At 48.4% G+C, this 21,486-nt stretch overlaps 1 protein-coding gene across 1 annotated transcript in view; it reads right to left on the bottom strand.

Moving 5' to 3' along the window:
* TMEM101 (transmembrane protein 101) overlaps positions 1–21,486 on the bottom strand; it is a 103,489-nt gene that overhangs the window by 27,256 nt on the left and 54,747 nt on the right. Inside the window, exons 2-3 of the mRNA XM_086923949.1 lie at positions 10,995–11,175; positions 837–983 (exon numbers count right to left, since the gene is read on the bottom strand). Coding sequence (XP_086780075.1) covers positions 837–983; positions 10,995–11,175 — 328 coding nt within the window. The remainder of the gene's footprint in view (positions 1–836; positions 984–10,994; positions 11,176–21,486) is intronic.

Genomic DNA, 21,486 nt, shown 5'->3' with positions numbered 1-21,486 from the left:
CGTTATATTTTTTGGTGACCTGGAAGGAATCATTTCAGGTGCTATTCATATTTTCAAGCTTGAAATCCCTGCTCAAGATCCCCAGAATAAAAAAGACACGAACAGGAGGCAAGGCCTTTTCTTATCAAGCGCCACTTATATGGAATCAACTCCCTATTGCCTTAAGACAATGTCCCAACTATCGGAAATTTAGAAAACCCTTGAAAACAACTCTATTCTAGATCAGCCCATTGCCGTTATCTCTGCTGCATACCCAGAACGCCGAGATACCCTTCAGAGGGTGATTCATAAGCCTGTAAACTAAACTAAACTAAACATGCAACAGCTTGACACGGTGATCAGTAATCAGTTATTCAGACGACACAAAGAGTTATGCTTTGAAAGGTATCCAAAGAATAACTTTGCCCTCTTCCATCATCATACAGGTTTAGAACAAATTGTTAACTTGGCTTGGGCGAAGACTAAGTAAATGACTATGAAACAAAATCTAGGAACATTGCCACAAGCCATGCATCTAACAGAGCTATATCAAGTGTTTTGGGCAACTGCTCAGTTAATCAGTGCCTAGTTCCCAACATCCTGTCTTGTTGACACCCAACATATGGTGAATCAAAATGTTACACTATTTAGAATGAAGTCCTTTGATGGCTACAGTTCATGGACGACTGCAATTCATCACAGGAAATAAGCTGCAAAAATCAATAGCGCATGTAGATCGTAGCTTCAGTAATGCGTGCTGGTTCATGTAAGAGGTATGATCTTGTTCTTTAAAACAAAGAATTCAAGTCTTTAGCATGTCTTTTCAGAATGTGATCAGATTGTAGATGCCTACATACCACACAAATCAGGTAGATGCCCAGAAAGACTTGTCCAGTTGTTTGCAAAGATCTGTTTCGTGGTTTCTGTCGATACATCTCACCAGCACCACTAGCAAGGATCAGCAATCCGCCGATGATGGCGATTGTTCGAGAATACATTCGCACCTGTGAAAAAGTAACGTAATACATCAGCAAATGGCCAGTCATTCACAGGACAGTTATTTGTATATAGGAAAAAAGTGTGCATTACAAGAACAATGAGCCCATTTGACAAATTAGTCACAGCGGGATGGGGAAAGAATTTAACAACATGGCAACATGGCAACATAACATGCTTTACCTCAGAGAGATTGCCCCCAAAATAAAATATAGTAAAGCCACAGCTTGCAAGACCCAGTGGAAATTAAATGTACTTTACCCCCTCCCACTGCACCATTATTGCATAAACAGAATCCTCTACAGGCACATCCCTAAAAAGCAAAATGGGTAGGGTTCAAGTCAAACACCAAAACATTCGAGATGAAGAGAAGGATGAAACATTAAAATTATATTATATTATTCTGCTAATCACTTTAAATTTAGAGTACTGTGACCATGTCACCAAAAAACTGCTACAGGGACTTGATTACTTGACCAAGTAAAATGGATTATCAGTGTTTACCACATGCATAAGAAAGAAAGTTATTTAGAGTAAATGTCAAAACAATACAAAATCTAAGACTATACATTAAAAGATTAATCCCATGGCTTTAACGAGAATAGGACAAGATATTTAAAACAACCTTAAGTTAAAGGAGAATAGTGAAAGTAAAAAAAACAAAAAAACTTTGTGGCCTAGGAGTTTGAAATTAAGTAACCATTACTACATTAATCAAATCCCACTCTAAATATATGTACAGCATTGGAAGTATTTAGGAGACAGAATAAAGGTAAATTTTTGTTTGCTTCATTTATACGTTCTTTGATGTGCAAGATGAGTCGGAGTGAATAAGACACCGCTGAGCCACACAAGAGTTATCAAAAAAGGTGGACATTATATAGAAAATCAAGTGTGATTAGAAAAAAGGAAAAACATGAAGTAAGTATTTAAACTGAAAACAGATCTCCCAATTCTCCGATATGATGCAGAACTTAATCAGTTGTTACCTATTACTCAGTTATCTTCCACAAACGACAGAGAACATGAACAGTATAACAACCATTATCAAATCAGTTTGAGAAAATTATCGCAAACGTCTTCAAATTTAGGAAGCTGGTCATATAGTTTAGATATCAACTCTTCATACTATGCCATACATGGCCAACACCTATATGTCGGAGGCTGGCACCGTCTGTGATTCCGAAGTTTCACCCCACTCCCATGCACCCACCAACCAGAGGCTGAAAACCATCAGGAAGTTTTAATTTAATTTCATGGATGACCGCTGTACAGTGTAAATCTGAAGCTGTATGAGAGTTTCTTAATTCCAATTCTGCCTTCTTCCCAGTCAAGATGCTTCCCGAACAGTTGCTCATTTTCTTCCAATCCCAAATGTACAATGCAGTCAGGCAAGACATCTCCAGCAATACGAGGATGGGCTCCGCCAGGCTAAAATTAACTGGAGTGGTGACCATTGCAACTGATTCTATGTCAGGACCGGAGGCTTCGGATTATGCTTTTCTTCCTTCGCTTTATTACATAAATGAAAAACACAGCAGCCTTAGAAAAGCTCCAATCCATTTTCAACTGCAGAAAATAGGAACCAAAAACGATTGTCAAAGTTCATCAATCCAGGAATTAACTACAGCTCCCATGAGCCTTCAAACATTAGTCCTTCAGCTATCTCCACTCCCAGTATGTTAGACAGTCCATCCTCAACTTCCCCCTCTTTCTTCGCTGCTCACGCAGCAGTCAGTTAAGTTCACTTCTTTCTTTGTTTATTGGGCTGTATTTATGCACTTTCTTGTCCACGGACAGGAGATGTTTTGGGCTCTGTTGCAGCGTTAGAACTGTTTTTCTCTCTACAGAGCCCCGAGCCGCGGGAGCGCTTTCGCTCCTTTCACGGCGTTTATCCCTTCGGCGGTGCGGTGTTACTAGCGCCCGCCAGAGGGCGCCCGTAAGTCTCGCCTGCTCCTCGACGCGCGTCCCTTCACTCGGAGGAGACGCGCGGAGGAGCCAGCCAACTACGGAGCTTTGCCCTCTCTACCACTCAACGCCCGGTATACCGGGTCTGTATTTGGCCCTTGTTTTGAATTTATGTGACGCCCTGCGGGGTCTGTATTAGCGGCAGGGACCGCGTGAAGCGCCGGTTCGGCGAGAACACGTTTTTTTGCTCTTGTGTGGTGAAACGTGCATTGGGGGTGGTTGGACCCGGTCCCTGTGTGGAGGGTCGGCGCGTTTGGGGACTTTAGCGTGTGGCTCACCTTGCCAGGGTTGGCTGGCCCAAAACGTTATTGCAGTCTGTATAGTCTGCCCATATTGCTCTGACACCCTCTGGTGAGAGGGTATTGTTCACAGTGCTGCTTGCATCAGGTGCTTAGCGGTTAGCGTGGCAGCATAGATCAAGACAATTATTTTGAGGAACCCCACTCCTATTTACAAGATGAGGAGTTTTACCAAGCAGTCGACAGCTCTATTTATCGCTGTGTGACTGAGGTGGTGGGTCCCATGGAGGACCGGTTGTCTGCGCGCATCGTTGAGGAGTGCGCCAAGCTGGCGCAGGCCCATTTGGGAGCGCCTACTGGCCTCCCAGGCCCCTCAGGTGAGGGCCCACCCACGCCAAAGAGGCCCTGCAGGGAAGGGGCTCCGGAAGGGGGGCAGGGGGTCGACAGAGGCGCCTTTGAGCGTCTCAGGGACGCTTTCTTGGCCAAGGTGACTGCTGGCCCCACTGCACCGCTTTCGGACCCTGAACCTTCGGTGGTTTCAGAGACCGCGCCTCCGTCTCCAGGGTTGGATTCACCGGATACCGACGATGACTGAGAGTCGGTCCGCTCGTGGCGCCCCTCGGGCTCGGCCACAGAGTTGCCCCGGGACAGTTCCGGCATGCTGGACCCGGATGAGATTATGCACCTGCGGTCCGCTGCCTGGACGCCGGGCAACACGGTGGCAAAGTTCGTGGCAGGCCGCCTGCGCAAACCTTTAGAGAAAGGCGCAAGGGGTTGCCTGCGGGGGGAGTGTCCTAGACCCACTTTGGAGGGGAAGGTGGCCCCGACGCCCGAATTGGACGCGAAAATGGCCACGTTCCTCCCCAAATTTATGAAGGATCCCCGTAAGGGGATCGACCGCTCCTGGCCGTCATGCCAGGATAAGTTGTTAGATGCAGTAGGGCCCGCCACAAAAATCCTGGACATGGCGGAGGAAGCGAAGGCCAATGGCACAGTGATTTCTCCTGAGGTCTTATCCAACTGGGCCCAGAGGGTTATCATATTTTTGGGGAACGCCAACTGCGCCCTCTCCACCGAACGTCGGAGATCCCTGCTTATCAAGCTGGACCCGAAACTAGGTGACTTGGCTTCTTCGGAAGCGGGGGCGGTCGCCCAGGGCGGCCTTTTTGGCGAGCCTTTCATTAAAGAGCTTGGCAAATTCGTGTCTACGTTCACTTCGCTGGACAAGGCACAGTCCAGCATCAAAAGAGTATTCCAACAGCGTTTTTCCCAAGGGGCCGGTCGGGGCAGGGGCCGCCCGACCGGCCGCCCAGGACAGAACGCCAACGGTAGAGGGCAAGGCTCCGGCAGAAGCCAGTACCTGACCTCAGCGAACTTCAACAACTTTTACCCCACCAGGGGACAACGCTTCGGCGGTCGAGGCTTCCGCAAGAACCCTGGACCCAATACCTCCAACGGTAAGTGTACGGTCTTCGGACCAGGTTCTCATGGGGGGCAGGTTAGCGACCTTTTACGAGGAGTGGGCATCGCGCACTGCAGACGCATGGGTTTTGCAAACCGTGCGGGGTTTCCATATCGATTTCTACGACAAGCCATTTCAGGTTCGCCCTCCGCGGCCGATCATTTTTTCCGAGTCAGACGCGCGCTTGATAGACTAAGAGGTCTGGGAGTTACTCCAAAAACGCAACATCCTGCTGGTTTCCTCAGCAAGGTCTTCCTGGTAGACAAGACGGACGGGGGCAAACGTCCTGTGATCAACCTCAAGGAGTTTAATGGCTGGCTAGTTTACCGCCACTTCAAAATGGAGGGGATTCACCTCCTGCGAGATGTACTCCTCCCACGGTATTGCATGGTGAGGTTGGATTTAAAGGACGCCTATTTGGTCGTGCCCATTCATCCTCCTCATCAGCGTTTCCTTCAGTTTTCCTGGAGGGACAGGGTATTCGAATTCACCGCCCTTCCTTTCGGTCTTTCCTCGGCACCTTGGTGTTTCACGAAGGTGCTGCATCCGGTGGTGGAGTTCCTGCGGGGGCAGGGTATTCGGATGATCGTCTATCTGGACGATATTCTCTTGATGGGCCAGTGCCCGATACTATTGGCTGCTCAACTCCAGCAGGCGGTCACCCTCCTCCAGAACCTGGGGTTTATCATCAACGGTGCCAAGTCAGTTCTAGTTCCGTGTCAAAGACTTACCTTTCTGGGCTTTGTCATAGACTCCGTCGGAGCCTCCCTCAGTCTTCCCTCGAAGAAGATGGCCAAGATCAAGCATATGTTGCGGCAGACCATTTCCAAGAACCGGACCTCTTTGCGTCAGGTAGCCAGAGTGGTGGGACTTCTATCGTCCTCCATTCAAGCAATTTTCCCGGGCCCGTTACACTACAGAGCGCTCCAGCGCCTCAAGGCCCGACACCTCCGACGGGGCATGTCCTACGACCAGATGGTTCCCCTTTCAGAGGACGTAAAGGAGGAGATGTCCTGGTGGCTCTCGCACATGGAGGCCTGGAATGGTCGGGCGATCTTCGGGTCAGCTCCGGATCTTGTGATAGAGTCCGACGCCAGCAAGTCCGGCTGGGGTGCCCGTTGCGGGGATTTCTCCACCGGCGGCGCTTGGTCGTCCGGCGAACAACAGTTGCATATCAATTGTTTGGAACATTTGGCAGGGTCCTTCGCGGTCCGCTGTTGGACCAAGGATTCCGCGAAGGCCTGTGTCCTGTTACGAATGGACAATGTCTCAGCAGTTCGATACGTCAACCACCTGGGAGGGCCTCGCTCACGAGCTCTGGCAGATCTGGCAAAAGAGTTCTGGGACTATTGCCTCTCGCATCACATATCAGTGACGGCGGAGTACCTGCCGGGTCAGGCCAATCAGGTGGCGGACTGGCACTCCAGGCACCTGAGGGATGCCAGCCAGTGGATGTTGGACATTCCGGTTTTCCAGTGGCTGAACGCCCGCTGGGGTCCGTTTTCGGTGGATCTGTTTGCATCCCGCCTGGATCACCAACTTCCAAGATTTTTCAGTTGGAGGCCGGATCCGCATGCGGAGGCCACGGACGCTTTCCTCCAGGACTGGAGCCAGGAGAGGCCCTATGCGTTCCCCCCTTTCTCGATGATACTACGAACGGCGACCCAAGTGCGCCGTCAGGAGGTGGAGATGGTGTTGGTTACGCCACTCTGGAGGTCTCAAGTCTGGTTTCCAGTTCTTCTGGAACTTTCTTGGGATTTTCCAATCCTACTCCCCCAGTCTCCTCAACCCTTGCTCAGCCCGGATAGAGAACCTCATCCTCTCATCATGCAGGGCTCTCTCCACCTCATGGCATGGAGGATTTCCGAAAACGTTGGTCGCTCCCGGGCCTTTCGGGATCGGCTGAGGGCCTACTCTCCAAGGCCTGGGCTGATAGCACGGCGAAGCGCTACAAATCCGCTTGGCTTAAATGGATGCGTTGGTGTCTTCGAAGAGACCTGGATCCCGTGGTCGCAGGACTCGTTCCGATCTTGAACTTTTTAGCCGAATTGGCATCTAAAGGCCAAGCCTATAGGACAATTAACGCAATGCGTTCCGCAATCTCAGCGGGTCATCAACCTGTGGGAGGCGCCCCAGTGGGGGAGCATCCTTTTGTTTGTCGCCTTTTAAGGGGTGTTCGTCTCCCTCTACCTCCGGAACCCCGATATTCGGCCCTTTGGGATGTGAATGTGGTCTTGAACCTGTTCCTGTCTTGGCAGGCTAAAGCTTATTTGTCCCTGAAGGAGCTGTCAGCTAAATTGGCTATGCTCCTGTGTTTGGTTTCTTGCCGACGGGTGTTGGATGTCCGCGCCCTGGATGTGTCGGCGCAAATGTTTTCCCCGGACGGGGTTACTTTTCAAGTGGGACGTCGTACAAAGTCTGCGTCACGAACGATCTCGTACCCAGCCTTTGTGGACTCCCCCAAGTTGTGCGTCGTGCAGTGTTTGAAGGCTTACGAAGACATGACATTGGATATCCGCCCTCCGGGCGAACAACAATTATTAATTGCCCTGCGAAAACCACACAGAGCAGTCTCTTCCCCCACTATTGCAAGGTGGGTGCATTGGGTCTTGCAGGAGGCGGGCATTGATACTAAACGTTTTGGAGCTCACTCTGCCAGGGGAGCAATGGCTTCTAAGGCGTTTTCTGTAGGAGCTCGCTTGGAGGATTTAATGCGTGCAGCAGATTGGTCCTCAGACTCCACGTTTAAAAGGTTTTATTTTAAACCGGTGGTGGATCTGGCACAATTGGTAGTGAGTAAGCTTTAAACCAGCATAATCCGAAGCCTCCGGTCCTGACATAGAATCGAAATTTACCTAGCTTACGTAACGGTAAGTTTCAATTCTATTAAGGACACGGAGGCGAGGATTATCCCACCCGGGAGTTCGTCGACGATGAACCCGCCCGTATGTCTGTAAGTAACTCTTTTTCCGTTTACATTGTGCATGTTCTTCAGACAGTCTTGATGATGTCCTCCATTGGTTGTTGTCACCAGATTGTTGGTGCTTCTCTTACGTTCTTTTTCCGATAGGAAATGACGGGAAATGACGGTTCCAAACAAGACCAGTGAGGATGTGTGTAACCAGCGCGAAGAAAGAGGAGGAAGTTGAGGATGGACTGTCTAACATACTGGGAGTGGAGATAGCTGAAGGACTAATGTTTGAAGGCTCATGGGAGCTGTAGTTTATTCCTGGATTGATGAACTTTGAAAATCGTTTTTGGTTCCTATTTTCTGCAGTTGAAAATGGATTGGAGCTTTTCTAAGGCTGCTGTGTTTTTCATTTATGTAATAAAGCGAAGGAAGAAAAGCATAATCCTCGCCTCCGTATCCTTAATAGAATTGAAACTTACCGTTACGCAAGCTAGGCAAATTTCGATTAAAATTTTTAAATAGCACAACTTCAGCCTAGCTTCCCTTAGACTGCTGTTTTGAAAATCAAGTATACCACTCTCATCTGTGAATTAAAAGGATAGCAGGCATTCACACAGGTCACTAAGATTTCAGCTTGTGGGACATACGTATGCTTTTAATGTTTGAAACAGTAGATTCTTATAGGGTGAAAAAAAAAGAATACAAATTATTTACGGCGTTTGAAACAATCTGGCTGGATATTCCACAACCCTCCAGGAAACAAGAACTTTTAGTTTGCTAGTTAGGCCTCCAAATATTTCACTGCTACATGTGAACTGTGAGACAATAATTTGTACCAAGTTTCTTACATTTACAATTTCTTATATTTCACATAGCTGGGCAATATAATAAGCACTGGCAAAGCCAATCAGTCTGGCCTTTCACATAGCTACAGTTAACTCAAGTACTGACTAGATGTCCTTTCCAAATCAGAAAAACTGTTCAAAGTCTTAAACAAGACTGCAGCCCTTCAGAACTTTAATAGATGTAGCTCTCAAATCAGAAGCAACTGCTTAACCAGCCTATTACAATGCTGCAATAGCTCACATTATTACTAAGTGTGCAGATCTGATAAGTCATTCAACAAGACAACTTGCTGCATTGCGTGACAGTGAAAGGTCCGGAATAAGCCATATCTACTATGATATGACACACTCCTGCTCTCCCTCTGCACTGGCACACCGAGTGTAGCCTAGCGCCAACACAGGTACCCTTGAGCTATGGTGCAAGGGTGCCTGCCGTTACAGCTAGTATTATTTTTGTGCTGGAAGGGACATGCACCGAGGCTTTTCCCTCTTTCTACTGGTGCTCCAGAATGCAGCACACGTAGAAAGTGGAAGGAAATAAACCAATTTCTCCTTGTTAAAGAGATGTTTATTGTTTTTAGTATTTGTCCAGAATCACAGTAAAATCATACTATATATCACAGAGATAGTGGTATCACTGCCAACACACTATTCCAACATCGTAGCAGTAATGAAGCATGGTACTGAGTTCGGACATCCATAACATATAAACATAACCTTGAAAATTCCCCTCCTCCTCCTTACCTATTTCTCCTTGTTACACCTCACCTTGGAAGGTGTAGCATTTCACCACATTCCGAAGTTAACTAGTCTTAGTAAATATGGGAATGCGCCAGACTTCATGGGTGGATGCATGGGAAAACCTGCAATCCCCCCATGGAATACCTTCCAGGGCAGAATAACGCAAGGCAGCAAATCTCACTCTAGGGGAGAATGGCTTAACTATAGCCAAGTGAAGAAATACATGCACAAGCTGAGGGGGTGTAGTTTTAGTACGTACATTTGCATATACTATTTTGCTATTTTAACTGGTTGAGATTGTTTTCCATAGGATTAATTCTATGCCAAAGCAGGTTCATAATAATCATTTCAAATTACCGATAGTTTCATTTCTTTTATTCACCAGTAAGCATAACACCAATAGTTTATTTTGGTTGTGTATGTTTTTGTGGCAGAAAAGTCGCACATGCTCCATGAGTTTGTGACTATTGCGATGTTGTTGCAGCTTTGTGAATCTTCCTCTGGGGAGGACTGGTGCTAAAATAGCATTAGTGACACTCCTTCCAGGGGAGAAGGCTGTCACTGCAGCCGTGTAAAGAACGACCCGCACCAAGCTGCGGGGGGTGTCTCTAGTAAATAAGATTAATAACAGACTTGCAACAACAAAATTACACAACTGGTCGTGCTGGTTTTCCAAAGTGGGTTCATAATAATGAGTCGAATTTACAGAATTTAATCCAATTCTTGATTATTATTTTTTAAAGTTTGTTATCGCACACTACTATTTATAGGAATTTGTATTCACTGGTGAGCACATCACAATCAAATAGTTTATTTTGGTTATTTATGTTTTGGTGGCAGGAAAGTCTTACCTGTTCCCTGTTAGTGCAGGCTTATGAAGCGTCCTCTAAGAGTGACTAGTGTTAATGAAGCCTTATTGACACTCCCTCTAGGGGCAAATGGCGTTAAATACTCCAATAGGGGGATGCTGCTCCACAAATGTCAATTACAATGCTGTGGGGTTTGGCTTCAACCTAAAAATCTGCATATACACTCTAGCTATGCTAATGACTTGTGCTAATTTTCAGTGGGATGAATAAATATACTAAAGCTGGTTTATAGTGAGGTACGAACACTCATGTACAATAAATGCCTTGAGAGTAATGAAAACAGTTGATGTAATCCTACTATACATTGGACTATAGGACGTGCAAGTGTTAAACAATTTCTATTTTTGGGGAACTATTTTTGTGTGTGTATTGTATTTGTGCAAGGGAAAAATGCAGTACTCAAAGTGAAAGCATCCATGGCTGGAGGGGGCTGGTCTATTGATATATATCTTTCGTTGTGGGAGGGGGGGGGGGGGGGAAGAGGAGAGTATAATTTGAGTGACATGTCAACAGACCAATAGTGAAAGAGTGCTAGGTCTTAAAAGTGCCACAGAACAACATTTTGGGAGATCATTACTTGAGCTGGAGACACCGTCCCCTAAATGCAACTACAATATACTACCTCATTCTTTTACAGCTGAAATAATATCACTATCCCATCTACATCTCTTGGATCACGACCACCCAAGTCCTCTTCTACAAAGCTCTAACTCTGCTACCCTTCGTCCCTCAAATAATTTTAAAGAATTACTTCGATGCCAGGAAAATATTAGACTTTTTTTCACCATTTTTAGGTTAGGACAAATAAAATCCTTTTAGAAATACTGAAAGATTGAAAACCGCTACTATAGATGCAGTACAGGTTTTGTTATACTACATCAGGAGAGAATTTAACACACATGGACTCATACGGGAACCTCTGATGCATGTGTTGTACTGAATTTAGTTTCTAACAAATGTAAATGTGCTGGACTGGACTCTTACCTTTAACCAGTCACTGTAGTGCACATAGCCGCCGGTGTAGGATACGTAGGTACTGAGGGCCAACTGAAGAGCGGCACCAACTGCAAACCAACGACGTTTCACTCCGAAGGACATGAAGCTTGCACAGAGCACTGCTGCCCCCATATCGAAGTAGAGGTACGGAACAGGGATATCCGGCTTCCTGCAAAGACAGACAATTCACATGAAGAATCAAGGGACTCAGGGAAGATGACACAGCTAAAGTATTGCTTGGTCCTCAGTTTCAAGGATCCCACGTACTACACGTTCATATTTTCAATTAGGTCTTTAAATCATTTGACATTTTTTATCAGTACAATAAGCTTGGTTACCAAGAGAGACAGAGAGCAATCCTAGATGAGAATCCTGCTGAAAAAATAAGCGTACACGAAACTTACATTTCAAATCAACGCACTGAGTCTTGGGCAGGACCCAGAACAGCAAGGCACCTAAATATGGAACACAGACTTATAAAATATTAAAATAAATGAATTCTTCTTACAGAAAAATAAAAATCTAAAACATGTAGATGTCTTTAATGGAATTTGCAGCGCGTCACCTTCCGCCTCCTCACCCACGCACACAAAGCCCTACACGATCAAGGCCCGAGCTACCTCAACAACCGCATCAACTTCTACGCTCCCAAACGCCATCTCCGATCAGCCAGTCACGCCCTCGCCGCCGTCCCCCGAATCCAAAGAACGACAACAGGAGGAAGGTCCTTCTCCTACCTGGCCTTCAAGACCTGGAACTCCCTCCCGACCGACCTGCGCCTGACCCAAGACCACCTCTCCTTCAGGAAGAAACTGAAGACCTGGCTGTTCGAGCAGTAGCAGCACCCCCCCCCCCCCCCCCCCTCCCAAGCGCCTTGAGACACTCCGGGTAAGTAGTGCGCTCTATAAATGTCTTGATTGGTCCCATCCTGTATAAACGGTGCGGGTATGACATGAATACATACTCGTGTAAATACACAAACAAGGCAATGCCAATGAATCAATGCAACTGTAAACACAGAGATACTTATAATTCTTATGCTCTGTCTTTTCAAGCCCTCAATATAGACAGACATTTTACGAATATTACAAAGTGGAGCAAGAAAATCTCCACCGGCTGTTGCTCGGAACTCCCTTTACACCGGTTGTGACACTTTACAACAAGCATTGGCATTGCCAAAAGGTCTCGCCTTTGGGACCTTATGAGTGTTTAGCTATGCAACCGTTGAGGTTGTTGCACCAAGGATATTGTGCTGCAAAAGTAAATACTTATAAGGCCCCAAAGGCGAGACCTATTGGCTATGCCAATGCTCGTTATATCTACCTGTCCTAATGAGGGGTTTGGGGCAGTTTTATTCTGGTTGCCTGGTTTAAATATCCCAGTTGTCTCACAGACACTCGTTAAGAGTTTGTCTAAGGATTTAAGCTTATTCTGGGGCTGCTATGGACACATTATTTAAGGGTTTGTGAAAGTCTATTTTCCAACTCAATTGTCAGGCTGTTTCAGCCGCACTGAAGTAGGGTGTGGGAAAGAACTAATCTGATCTTTAACATCCCGTAGTCAAAGAGCAAGACGCATGAAGAGTGTCAGATGGTACTATTCATCGGCCCCAGTCTGGGTCGTTTCTGATGCAGTAAGGCCTATGGCATTGACACTCACTGGACTTCTACGGTAGGGCCATGAGTGAAGCCGCATAATGGGAAGACTGATCAGAGATTTTCTGCGTCACTCCAAATTAGCGTGTACTCAGGACAATGACCACCCGAGCTACAGTTAATCCTGTGCAACAGCTAGAATAAGACAACGAGATGATGCAGCTTAGAAACGCGTGCTGGAGGTGTGGCTATGACTGCATACCATTCAATGGCAAGTTATAAATCTATACTGGTGCCAAACATAAAGCTCAGCCCCTTAACTCCAAAGGACTACAGTTGCATCTTTCGATTTTGTGTGAAAATAAAGACTCAACAAGCATTTGCAATGCAATATGTCTTGCATTAGGAAAGTTTGAGGTATTGGTATTGTAAATGACAAATTTTGTATTTATGTTTTGGTTTTGAAAATAGCGAAATTTATAGCTTTGTCATTTACAATGCCAATAGTTATAACTTCCATAAATGTGACACCTATAGCATTTGTAATGCAATATGTGTTGTATTTACGTGACTTAGATGTATTGATATTACAAATAACAATGGCTTTTAATTTGTTTAAATAATACTTAAATAAAATTATTGTAATTTATAATGGCAATAGCTGAAACTTTTGTAAAGGTGATGTTCAGTGTATTTTATTGTGACGAAAATCCAAGAACAGAAGTGAACTATTAACATATTTTTGTGACATTTGTAATGAAGCTTGAAACATTGAGAGAACATATTTGAACCAGTTGTTGTTGAATGGTTGCACAGATTGATGCTGTGGTGGGGCTGGTTGATGTTGTGGTGGCGACGAGTGATACTGTGACGTTCAGTGATGCTGTGGTAGCGCATAGGGATGTTGTGGTGATGCGATAGATAGAGTGAGTGAGGGCGATAGAGTGAGGGCGATAGAGTGAGGGCGATAGAGTGAGGGCGATAGAGTGAGGGCGTTGTGTGTGTGTGTGGTTGTGTGTGTGTGTGGTTGTGTGTGTGTGTGGTTGTGTGTGTGTGGTTGTGTGTGTGTGTGTGTGTGTGTGTGTGTGTGTGGTTGTGTGTGTGTGTGTTTGGTTGTGTGTGTGTTTGGTTGTGTGTGTGTTTGGTTGTGTGTGTGTTTGGTTGTGTGTGTGTTTGGTTGTGTGTGTGTTTGGTTGTGTGTGTGTTTGGTTGTGTGTGTGTTTGGTTGTGTGTGTGTTTGGTTGTGTGTGTGTTTGGTTGTGTGTGTGTTTGGTTGTGTGTGTGTGTTTGGTTGTGTGTGTGTGTGGTTGTGTGTGGTTGTGTGTGTGTGGTTGTGTGTGTGTGTGTGGTTGTGTGTGTGTGTGTGGTTGTGTGTGTGTGTGTGGTTGTGTGGGGGGTGGTGTGTGTGTGTGGTGTGTGGGGGGGGGGTTGTGTGTGGGGGTGTTGTGTGTGGGGGTGTTGTGTGTGTGGGGGTGTTGTGTGTGTGGGGGTGTTGTGTGTGGGGGTGTTGTGTGTGGGGGTGTTGTGTGTGGGGGGTGTTGTGTGTGGGGGGTGTTGTGTGTGTGTGGGGTTGTGTGTAGGGTTGTGTGTGTGTGTGTAGGGTTGTGTGTGTGTGTGTGTGTGTAGGGTTGTGTGTGTGTGTGTGTGTGTGGTTGTGTGTGTGTGTGGTTGTGTGTGTGTGTGTGTGTGTGTGTGTGGGTGTGTGTGTGTGTGGTTGTGTGTGTGTGTGGTTGTGTGTGTGTGTGTGTGGTTGTGTGTGTGTGGTTGTGTGTGTGTGTGGTTGTGTGTGGTTGTGTGTGTGTGTGGTTGTGTGTGTGTGTGGTTGTGTGTGGTTGTGTGTGTGTGTGGTTGTGTGTGGTTGTGTGTGTGTGTGGTTGTGTGTGTGTGTGGTTGTGTGTGTGTGTGGTTGTGTGTGTGTTTGGTTGTGTGTGTGTTTGGTTGTGTGTGTGTTTGGTTGTGTGTGTGTTTGGTTGTGTGTGTGTTTGGTTGTGTGTGTGTTTGGTTGTGTGTGTGTGTGACCTGGGATACCTACTGGCCAAAAGATAAATTGTGCGGAAATGGGGAAATACTGGCAGATGAAGAGTGTACGGCTGGGCGAAGGAAATGTAGAGGTGTCGAGCCCTGGAAAAACTGGTGTACAAGGGCTGTGGATGCCCCAGGAATTTGTGAAGATATGGGATGTCTGGGGCACGGTGGAATGCCAGTGAACGCAGCTGAGGGGGGTGCAGACCAAGAAGGGATTGGGGGCGGGGGGCGAACATGCAGACGACCGGAGATGTTTGAAGAGGGAAGATAGTGCACAGTTAGTGCCAGACAGGCAGGGGGTGTTAATTAAGTCCCTTGTGAGGCATCCCACAGGAGGGAAGAAAACACAGGAACATTATTGATTGCAATTAACCCCCTCCCCCATTCTGCATGTCCCCTCCCCAATCTCTCCCTGCCACCTGTGGCTTCTGTTTCACAACGGAATAAAGACAAAAGCAAGAGTGTGGGAGGGGGCAAGGGGTGCGCTTTACAGATGGGTGCAGTAAAGGGTGAGCGCTCGGAATAAGTAAACGGGAAGGGAATCAGATGAGAAAAGGGGCGGGGGGACACAGGAGGGGCACAAGAAACAGAACTAGAAAATGGGATTTACAGTGTGAAACGGTATAAAATAAAGGAACGGAAAGAGAAACAGTAGTAAGCAAACAGATAAACTGACATAGAACAAAATAGAATGAGAGAATGGATGAAGTCAGGTGACGAGAAATATAAATAGTTGGAGCGAAACAGAGGAGGAAAAAATGTCAAGAGAAGTAGAGACGGGGAAGGAACAGAAGGGGATCGACTGAAAACGAGAACGCTACGAGCAAAACAGTTTAAGTAAATATCTTAAAAGAAATGTAAATCACAGTGCGACTATATACATACCAAATGAAATGACCGGCAGGGGGTGTGTGGGGGGATGGAGAAGCGCACACGAGTGAGGGCGCAGGACATGGCTGATGGAAACATCGATTATATCAAGTAAAACCTCCAACAAAATTTTGATGAAAATGTGCAAAGGGATGTATTGATTAAGTGCCAAGCAGAGGGTTGATAATCATAGAAGACATTATAAATTAAGTGTAGTCCATAATACCTATGTACAATGTTGAACATTCACTTGTATATTTCCTTTCATAGTAGGCCAATCAATCATACCTCATACATCCATGCGAACAAAAAAATCACTCAGTAGGGAAATGGATAAACCAAAAAAGGGGGGAAAAATGATGAGCCTGCCAATAACAATATCTACATTACAATAAATTTAAAATACACCATAATCTAATCAAACATTTGTTTTAGATTCATTCCAGGTAACTGTACAAACAACAAGGCAGACCCAAGGGTCTGCCATGTTGCTAGTTTTTGCTAATTAATGTGTTTGCAATTACTCTGTGGCAACAATACACCTTAATTTGTCTGTGTACAGTTACCTGGAATGAATCGAAATGGATGTATGAGGTATGATTGTGAAACGTGTAGTGAAGGAATGCGTGATTTTTGTCTAAGTCCAGTGTCCATTTTCCACTGTTGGTTTATAATTCAATTGTGATGTTTTGCTTAGGATTCCAAATGACCTTTTAGAGAAGATTTGTTTAAATACAGAGCTATTGAATAGCACTTGGTTGCATTGTATATTTGCCTTTGCAGTCTAGAAACTTTGGGTTTATAATTAGACATCAGCATTGGCATTTCTCTTGTTGTTCTACTCATAAAATGGTGGTCAGGGCTTCTGCCACTTTTTGGAGGATGTTCTATATCTGCTCAAATCTGGATAAGGTCATTTGTCTTCACTGCCCCGTTGGAACATATATCGATGCACAGAGTGTAAGATATGCAGTGCGTGGCTTTGGCGCGAGGCGGAATGGCTGCCTCTTGAGGGAGGTCCGCCAGCCAGACATACTATCAGACAAATGCCATTCGTGAAAATCGGCTGTGTGCTGCCTGGACCTTGTGGATCAAACCCGTGGGTCGGGTGCACGGGAGGGGAGCGGCTCGCTCCTGGATCCTGCGTGGCATGATCTGAAGCGGCCGGCTGTGCCTCGGTGCGGAGGCTGGAGAAAATGGCGCCTGCTTGGGCCTGAGCAGTCGGGACGTTTGGAGTGAGCAGAGACCGACTAACTTTTGAGGCGGAAGTTTGTGCGCGGCGGAGAGGCGGTGGGACGGCCGTTATTGTGCCCGGAACAGGATGGCTCTCCCGTTGTAGATCCGACGGTGAGGAAGTGCGCGGCAGCCAGAGGACAGGCTGCCGCATTAACGTGGTGTGCGGGACTGCCTTCGGACGGCCCCCTGCGGTAGTTGATTCTGGAATGGGTGGCGCAGAGTGAGAAGAGTTGGACTGCCACTTGAGGAGGAAGGTGGACACAGACACGTGGGAGATCGGCTGCAGCCATGAGAACAGAGGCTGCGAGATGCAGTGCTCAGAGTCTCTGGAGATACGAGAAAGTGGAGGCTGCATCAGTGGAGGCTCCGGTGTGCTGAGGCTGTTGGGAGTATACACCTGGAGGCGGTGCACGGTCTCGCAGGGGAGCCTGGTGGAGACAGACTGGAGGCGCAGTAAGTGGGGTGTGGAACGCGGTCTGGGCCTGGTGCGGTTTGGGTGGCGTGGCCCTGTCTGGTCGCACTGGTGCCTCTGCGCTGTGGTGGCTGGTGGGGCTGGGGCTCTCCGGGATTCCGGGGTGTACCACACCTGGGGTGAGAACCATAGGCGAGCGGGCTAAGGCTCTGTGGCGGGGGGTACTGTTCGGGGTGCCGCGCCATTCCAGTTGGCCTGTTTGGACGGGTTGGTGGGGGAGGGGTGCAGTGGCGGTCCCTGGGCTATGGAGTGGTGAGTCGCTGCGACGTCTTGTGTCTCTAGGATGCGCTGTGAGTCTGCACGTCTCCCACAACTCTGGTTGAAGATCTGAGGAGTGAGCGCCTTGAGGTAGAGAAGATTGGGTTCCTGCGCGCTAAGCAGGACCGCGCTGTGCTGGGATCTGCACCGAGAGTGGCTGTGACTCTACGCTTGTTTATGGCCTGCTGTTTGCCTGACTTTGCTGGGGATTGGCGACTGTGTGAACAGCAGATAGGAATTCCTATGACTTGGTGTCGGTCGTTTCCATCCGGACATGTCGGCTCTGTGAAGAAACGAGCTGGTGCGTAGCGAGAGAACTTAGTGCCTGGAAGACCACTGTTACTGGAGCAGCGCGGAGTAGTGCGACTGGTAAACTCGCCGGGACTTGCTGCCGCCCTCACCAGCATGTGGAAATCTGATACTAAGCAGCCAAAGCTGCAATTTGAGACCAAGCGCAACACGCGTGCTACAGAAACGATGGGTGATCAGGCGGGATCGCAGGAGGCCGCGGGCCGCCCGAGGATGCAGAGGATGACACCAGAACAATACTGTTGGAGCTACGAGTGGGCATGAAGTCGATTAATAGCAAAATAGACGCACTGGCAACTGGGCGTGACGTTATTAAGAAGAAGGTGGATAAACATGAGCACAGGTTTGATGTGCTGGAAAATAGATTATCTGATACGCACGATTCACAGGCCGAGTCCAGGAGTCAAATTTTGCAGATAGAGAAGGTATTAGAAGTTATACGTGCAAAGAATGAGGATTTGGAGGCGCGATCTAGGCGCAACAATCTTCGAATTATTGGCCTGCCGGAGTCCACCGCTTTTTCTAAAATGGAGACCTTCATTGACGGAATGCTGCGGGACCTGTTTGGTTCAGTGTTGTCCTCGGTGATGATAGTTGACCGGGTGCACCGATCGCTGGGCCCCAGACCTAAACCAGGCGCGCCACCTCGCCCAATCATCGCCCGTCTCCTGAACTATGCCGATAGAGACGCTATCCAGCGAGAAGCACGGGCTAGGGCTCCGGTCACCTATAAGGGTGACACACTGTCCTTTTTTCCGGATTACACCCCAGCGGTACAGGCAGCCAGGAGAGAGTTTGTGCCAGCGAAAAAACTTTTGCCAGCCGCATCGGTGCTGTACGCTATGCTATATCCGGCCAAGTTAAAAAATAACACATGAAGGGGGCGTGGCTTGCAGCCAACGAAAATGGCCGCTTGCTAGGAGAGCTCTGAGGTTGAAGTGACCCTCCGGAGAAAATCCGATCATTTATCCTGACGGTTTCTGGGAGGTGACGGCTCCAGTGACCATCCGTGACCGAGCGACAGCGCCGACAGCAAGTCCGAGAGAAATCCGCGGCCCAGATCCGATACTACATGAGACCGGAGGAAGAGGGCCTACCATCGCAAAAGAAGCCGGGGCCTCAAGTGATCCGCAGGCCCGGAGAACCCGCCGGGGCGAAGAGCAACAGGAACACCGCCCAACACCGAGCGGAGAGTTGGACACGGCAGGCTAGCAGAATCATCCCACGCAGCCCCTTGTAAAGACGGGACCATAAGGTGGGAGCGCGAAATAGGTCCTGCAGTGCGGGACTGTAACTGGGGGCGGAGAGGAGATCCGCGGGCCCGGACCGGGCGCCGGTAGAAAAACACAGTGAGGCACCCACGCCGGTGTGGAGTACAAACACACCCGCGACCGGCATTGGAACAGCCCCCAACCCACACGGCGTATCCCGGCAGTCACCAGAAAAAGGCCTAGACCGGAGACAGCAGCCGGGGCCCTGGGTACCTACGCACACCGAGTGGGCTCTAAAATCGGCGGCATAACTGCGGGGCAATCCACATAAAAGAACCCTGCCGACCCAATACGCCATATTCATGGTGGAGGCCCCACAACTATATCCAGACAACTGCATGGTGGGTTCAGGTGAACTCAGTGTAAAGACCGGACACGACCCGTAATCTTCACGCGCGCCAGGCGCTAAGGAGGCTCTAGGGGCCCTCTCATACAAGACCCCTGACAGCGTCTGGCTGCCCACGCCATTAGCTCGGGACTGTACCGCGCATAAGCGAGAAAGAGGCGACGCATTGCAAAGGCTTCAAGCCCCACCTGCGTGAATTGTGAATAGCGACGCATCCTCCCACTACAGCTGACCCAGTGTGCCGGGATGTCTGGCAGGGGCCCAAGAAACCTCACAACGCAAGCCAAACTGGGCAAATATGCTTATAATAAAGACTTTCCCCCATTGCAAGAAGGGAGGACCTCGTCAAGCGGAGCCCAAGGTGGAGGAACGCCCAAAAAAGTCACGCTGGAGGACCGAATGGCGGCACTGGCCGAAGTGCAAACTACTGTAGACTCCATTTCTACAGACGTCTCCTTACTCCGTGCGGAATTTCAAAAAGTCACCGCCAGAGTGAAGGAGGTAGAACGAACCACAAAATCACTAGTGGGCGACACGGCAACGCTAGCAAAGACGGTCTCCTGACTTGAGACAGAGAACAAAATGCTGGCCGAGAAGCTGGACGACCAAGAAGGACGCGCACGACGCAATAATGTGCGAATTTTAGGCATTCCGGAAAGTGAAGGCACCCAGGCAATGGACTTATTCGTGGAAGACCTAATAAAAACTAGGCTGCAGCCCAAGGGGCTTTCCACATTTTTCTCAGTGGAAAGGGCGCACAGGGTGCCAGGTGGCAAGGCTAAGCCGGGAGCGCCCCCGAGACCGGTGCTTGCGCGCCTCTTCAACTTCAGGGACAGGGATGTCATTCTCCAAACTGCACGGATCTCCCCACAAATCCGAATCCAGAACTCATTGATCTCCTTCTTCCCTGACTACAGTGCTGCAGTGTCAAAACGACGCCGAAGCTTTCTGGAAGTCAAAAAAGTCTTGCGGTCCCGTGAAATACCCTACTCCATGCTGTTTCCGGCAAGACTTAGAGTGGTAGCTGAGGGGAAGACGTGGTTCTTCGAATCTCCGGAGGAAACATACGACTGGTTCAAAGGCTGGAGGAAGAAGGATGGACACCGTCGAAATGGAAGAGACCGCGGCCGCCACGCAGATGAAGCAGAGATAAGTAGCCCTGAACTCTTCACTCCCACCGAAGAGGACTCACAGAACCCGGATCAGGGAGGCTCTGGTCTGAAATGAATCAGATGGAACGAGTAAGGACTTTCACCTACGGGCCTGCAGATGCAGAAGGACATTGTTAGAGGCCGGCTCTGGACATGGGGCGGAAACGGGCCAGCCCGCAGAAGAGGGTCACGTTCACCTCGGACTTCGTAACCCCTACACGCAAGTACACTGTTGGGACATGGGTTAGAGCACTCTGCTGAGTTGGGGTGGCGGGCAGTTCTGAGTCCGCTGGGTAGGGAGTCAGGGAGGGGGGAGGCATTAAGGGATGGGGGAGTTAGTAATACAGAGTTTTCTGTTTTTGTTCGAATATTCCAACACAGGCACCGTTTCTTCATCACCCACTTAGGCACGTTTGCCTGGCCGAAGCGACCAGCTGGGAATCCTCGGTCACGATCACCTCGACGGGACACTCACACCATAAGCACACTGCTAGACACGCGGAAACGCGTTCTACACTCCCACATACCTCGTACCTCGGTCGGCATTTTAAATCCGGTGACGCTAATGCATCAGCTTACCGATGACCATGGCTAATCAGGATAACTCTTCACCAGCCCGCCAAGCACAACCACTAGTTGCCCCCACGCTAACAATCATATCGTGGAATGTCAATGGACTGGGCCATAAAATTAAGCAGGCTTAGTCCTCCAATATCTCAAGAGAAAGGCGCCCACATTAGCCCTATTACAAGAAACACATTTGGTGGGAACTACCTCAAAGGCCCTTAATCGATGGGGCTTCAAGATGGTCACACACGCAGAATTATCGGCGGGTTCCCGTGGGGTTGGTATCCTGGCCCAAAAAAACGCTCCACTCCTCATCAAACGCACCTGGGCTGATGATCAAGGACGATTTGCGGCGATACACTGTCAATGGGAGGGGAGGC

This window comes from Lissotriton vulgaris, chromosome 5 (genome assembly GCF_964263255.1).
Source record: "Lissotriton vulgaris chromosome 5, aLisVul1.2, whole genome shotgun sequence".
Taxonomy (NCBI): domain Eukaryota; kingdom Metazoa; phylum Chordata; class Amphibia; order Caudata; family Salamandridae; genus Lissotriton; species Lissotriton vulgaris.
This window is presented reverse-complemented; position numbering and strand designations above follow the sequence as displayed.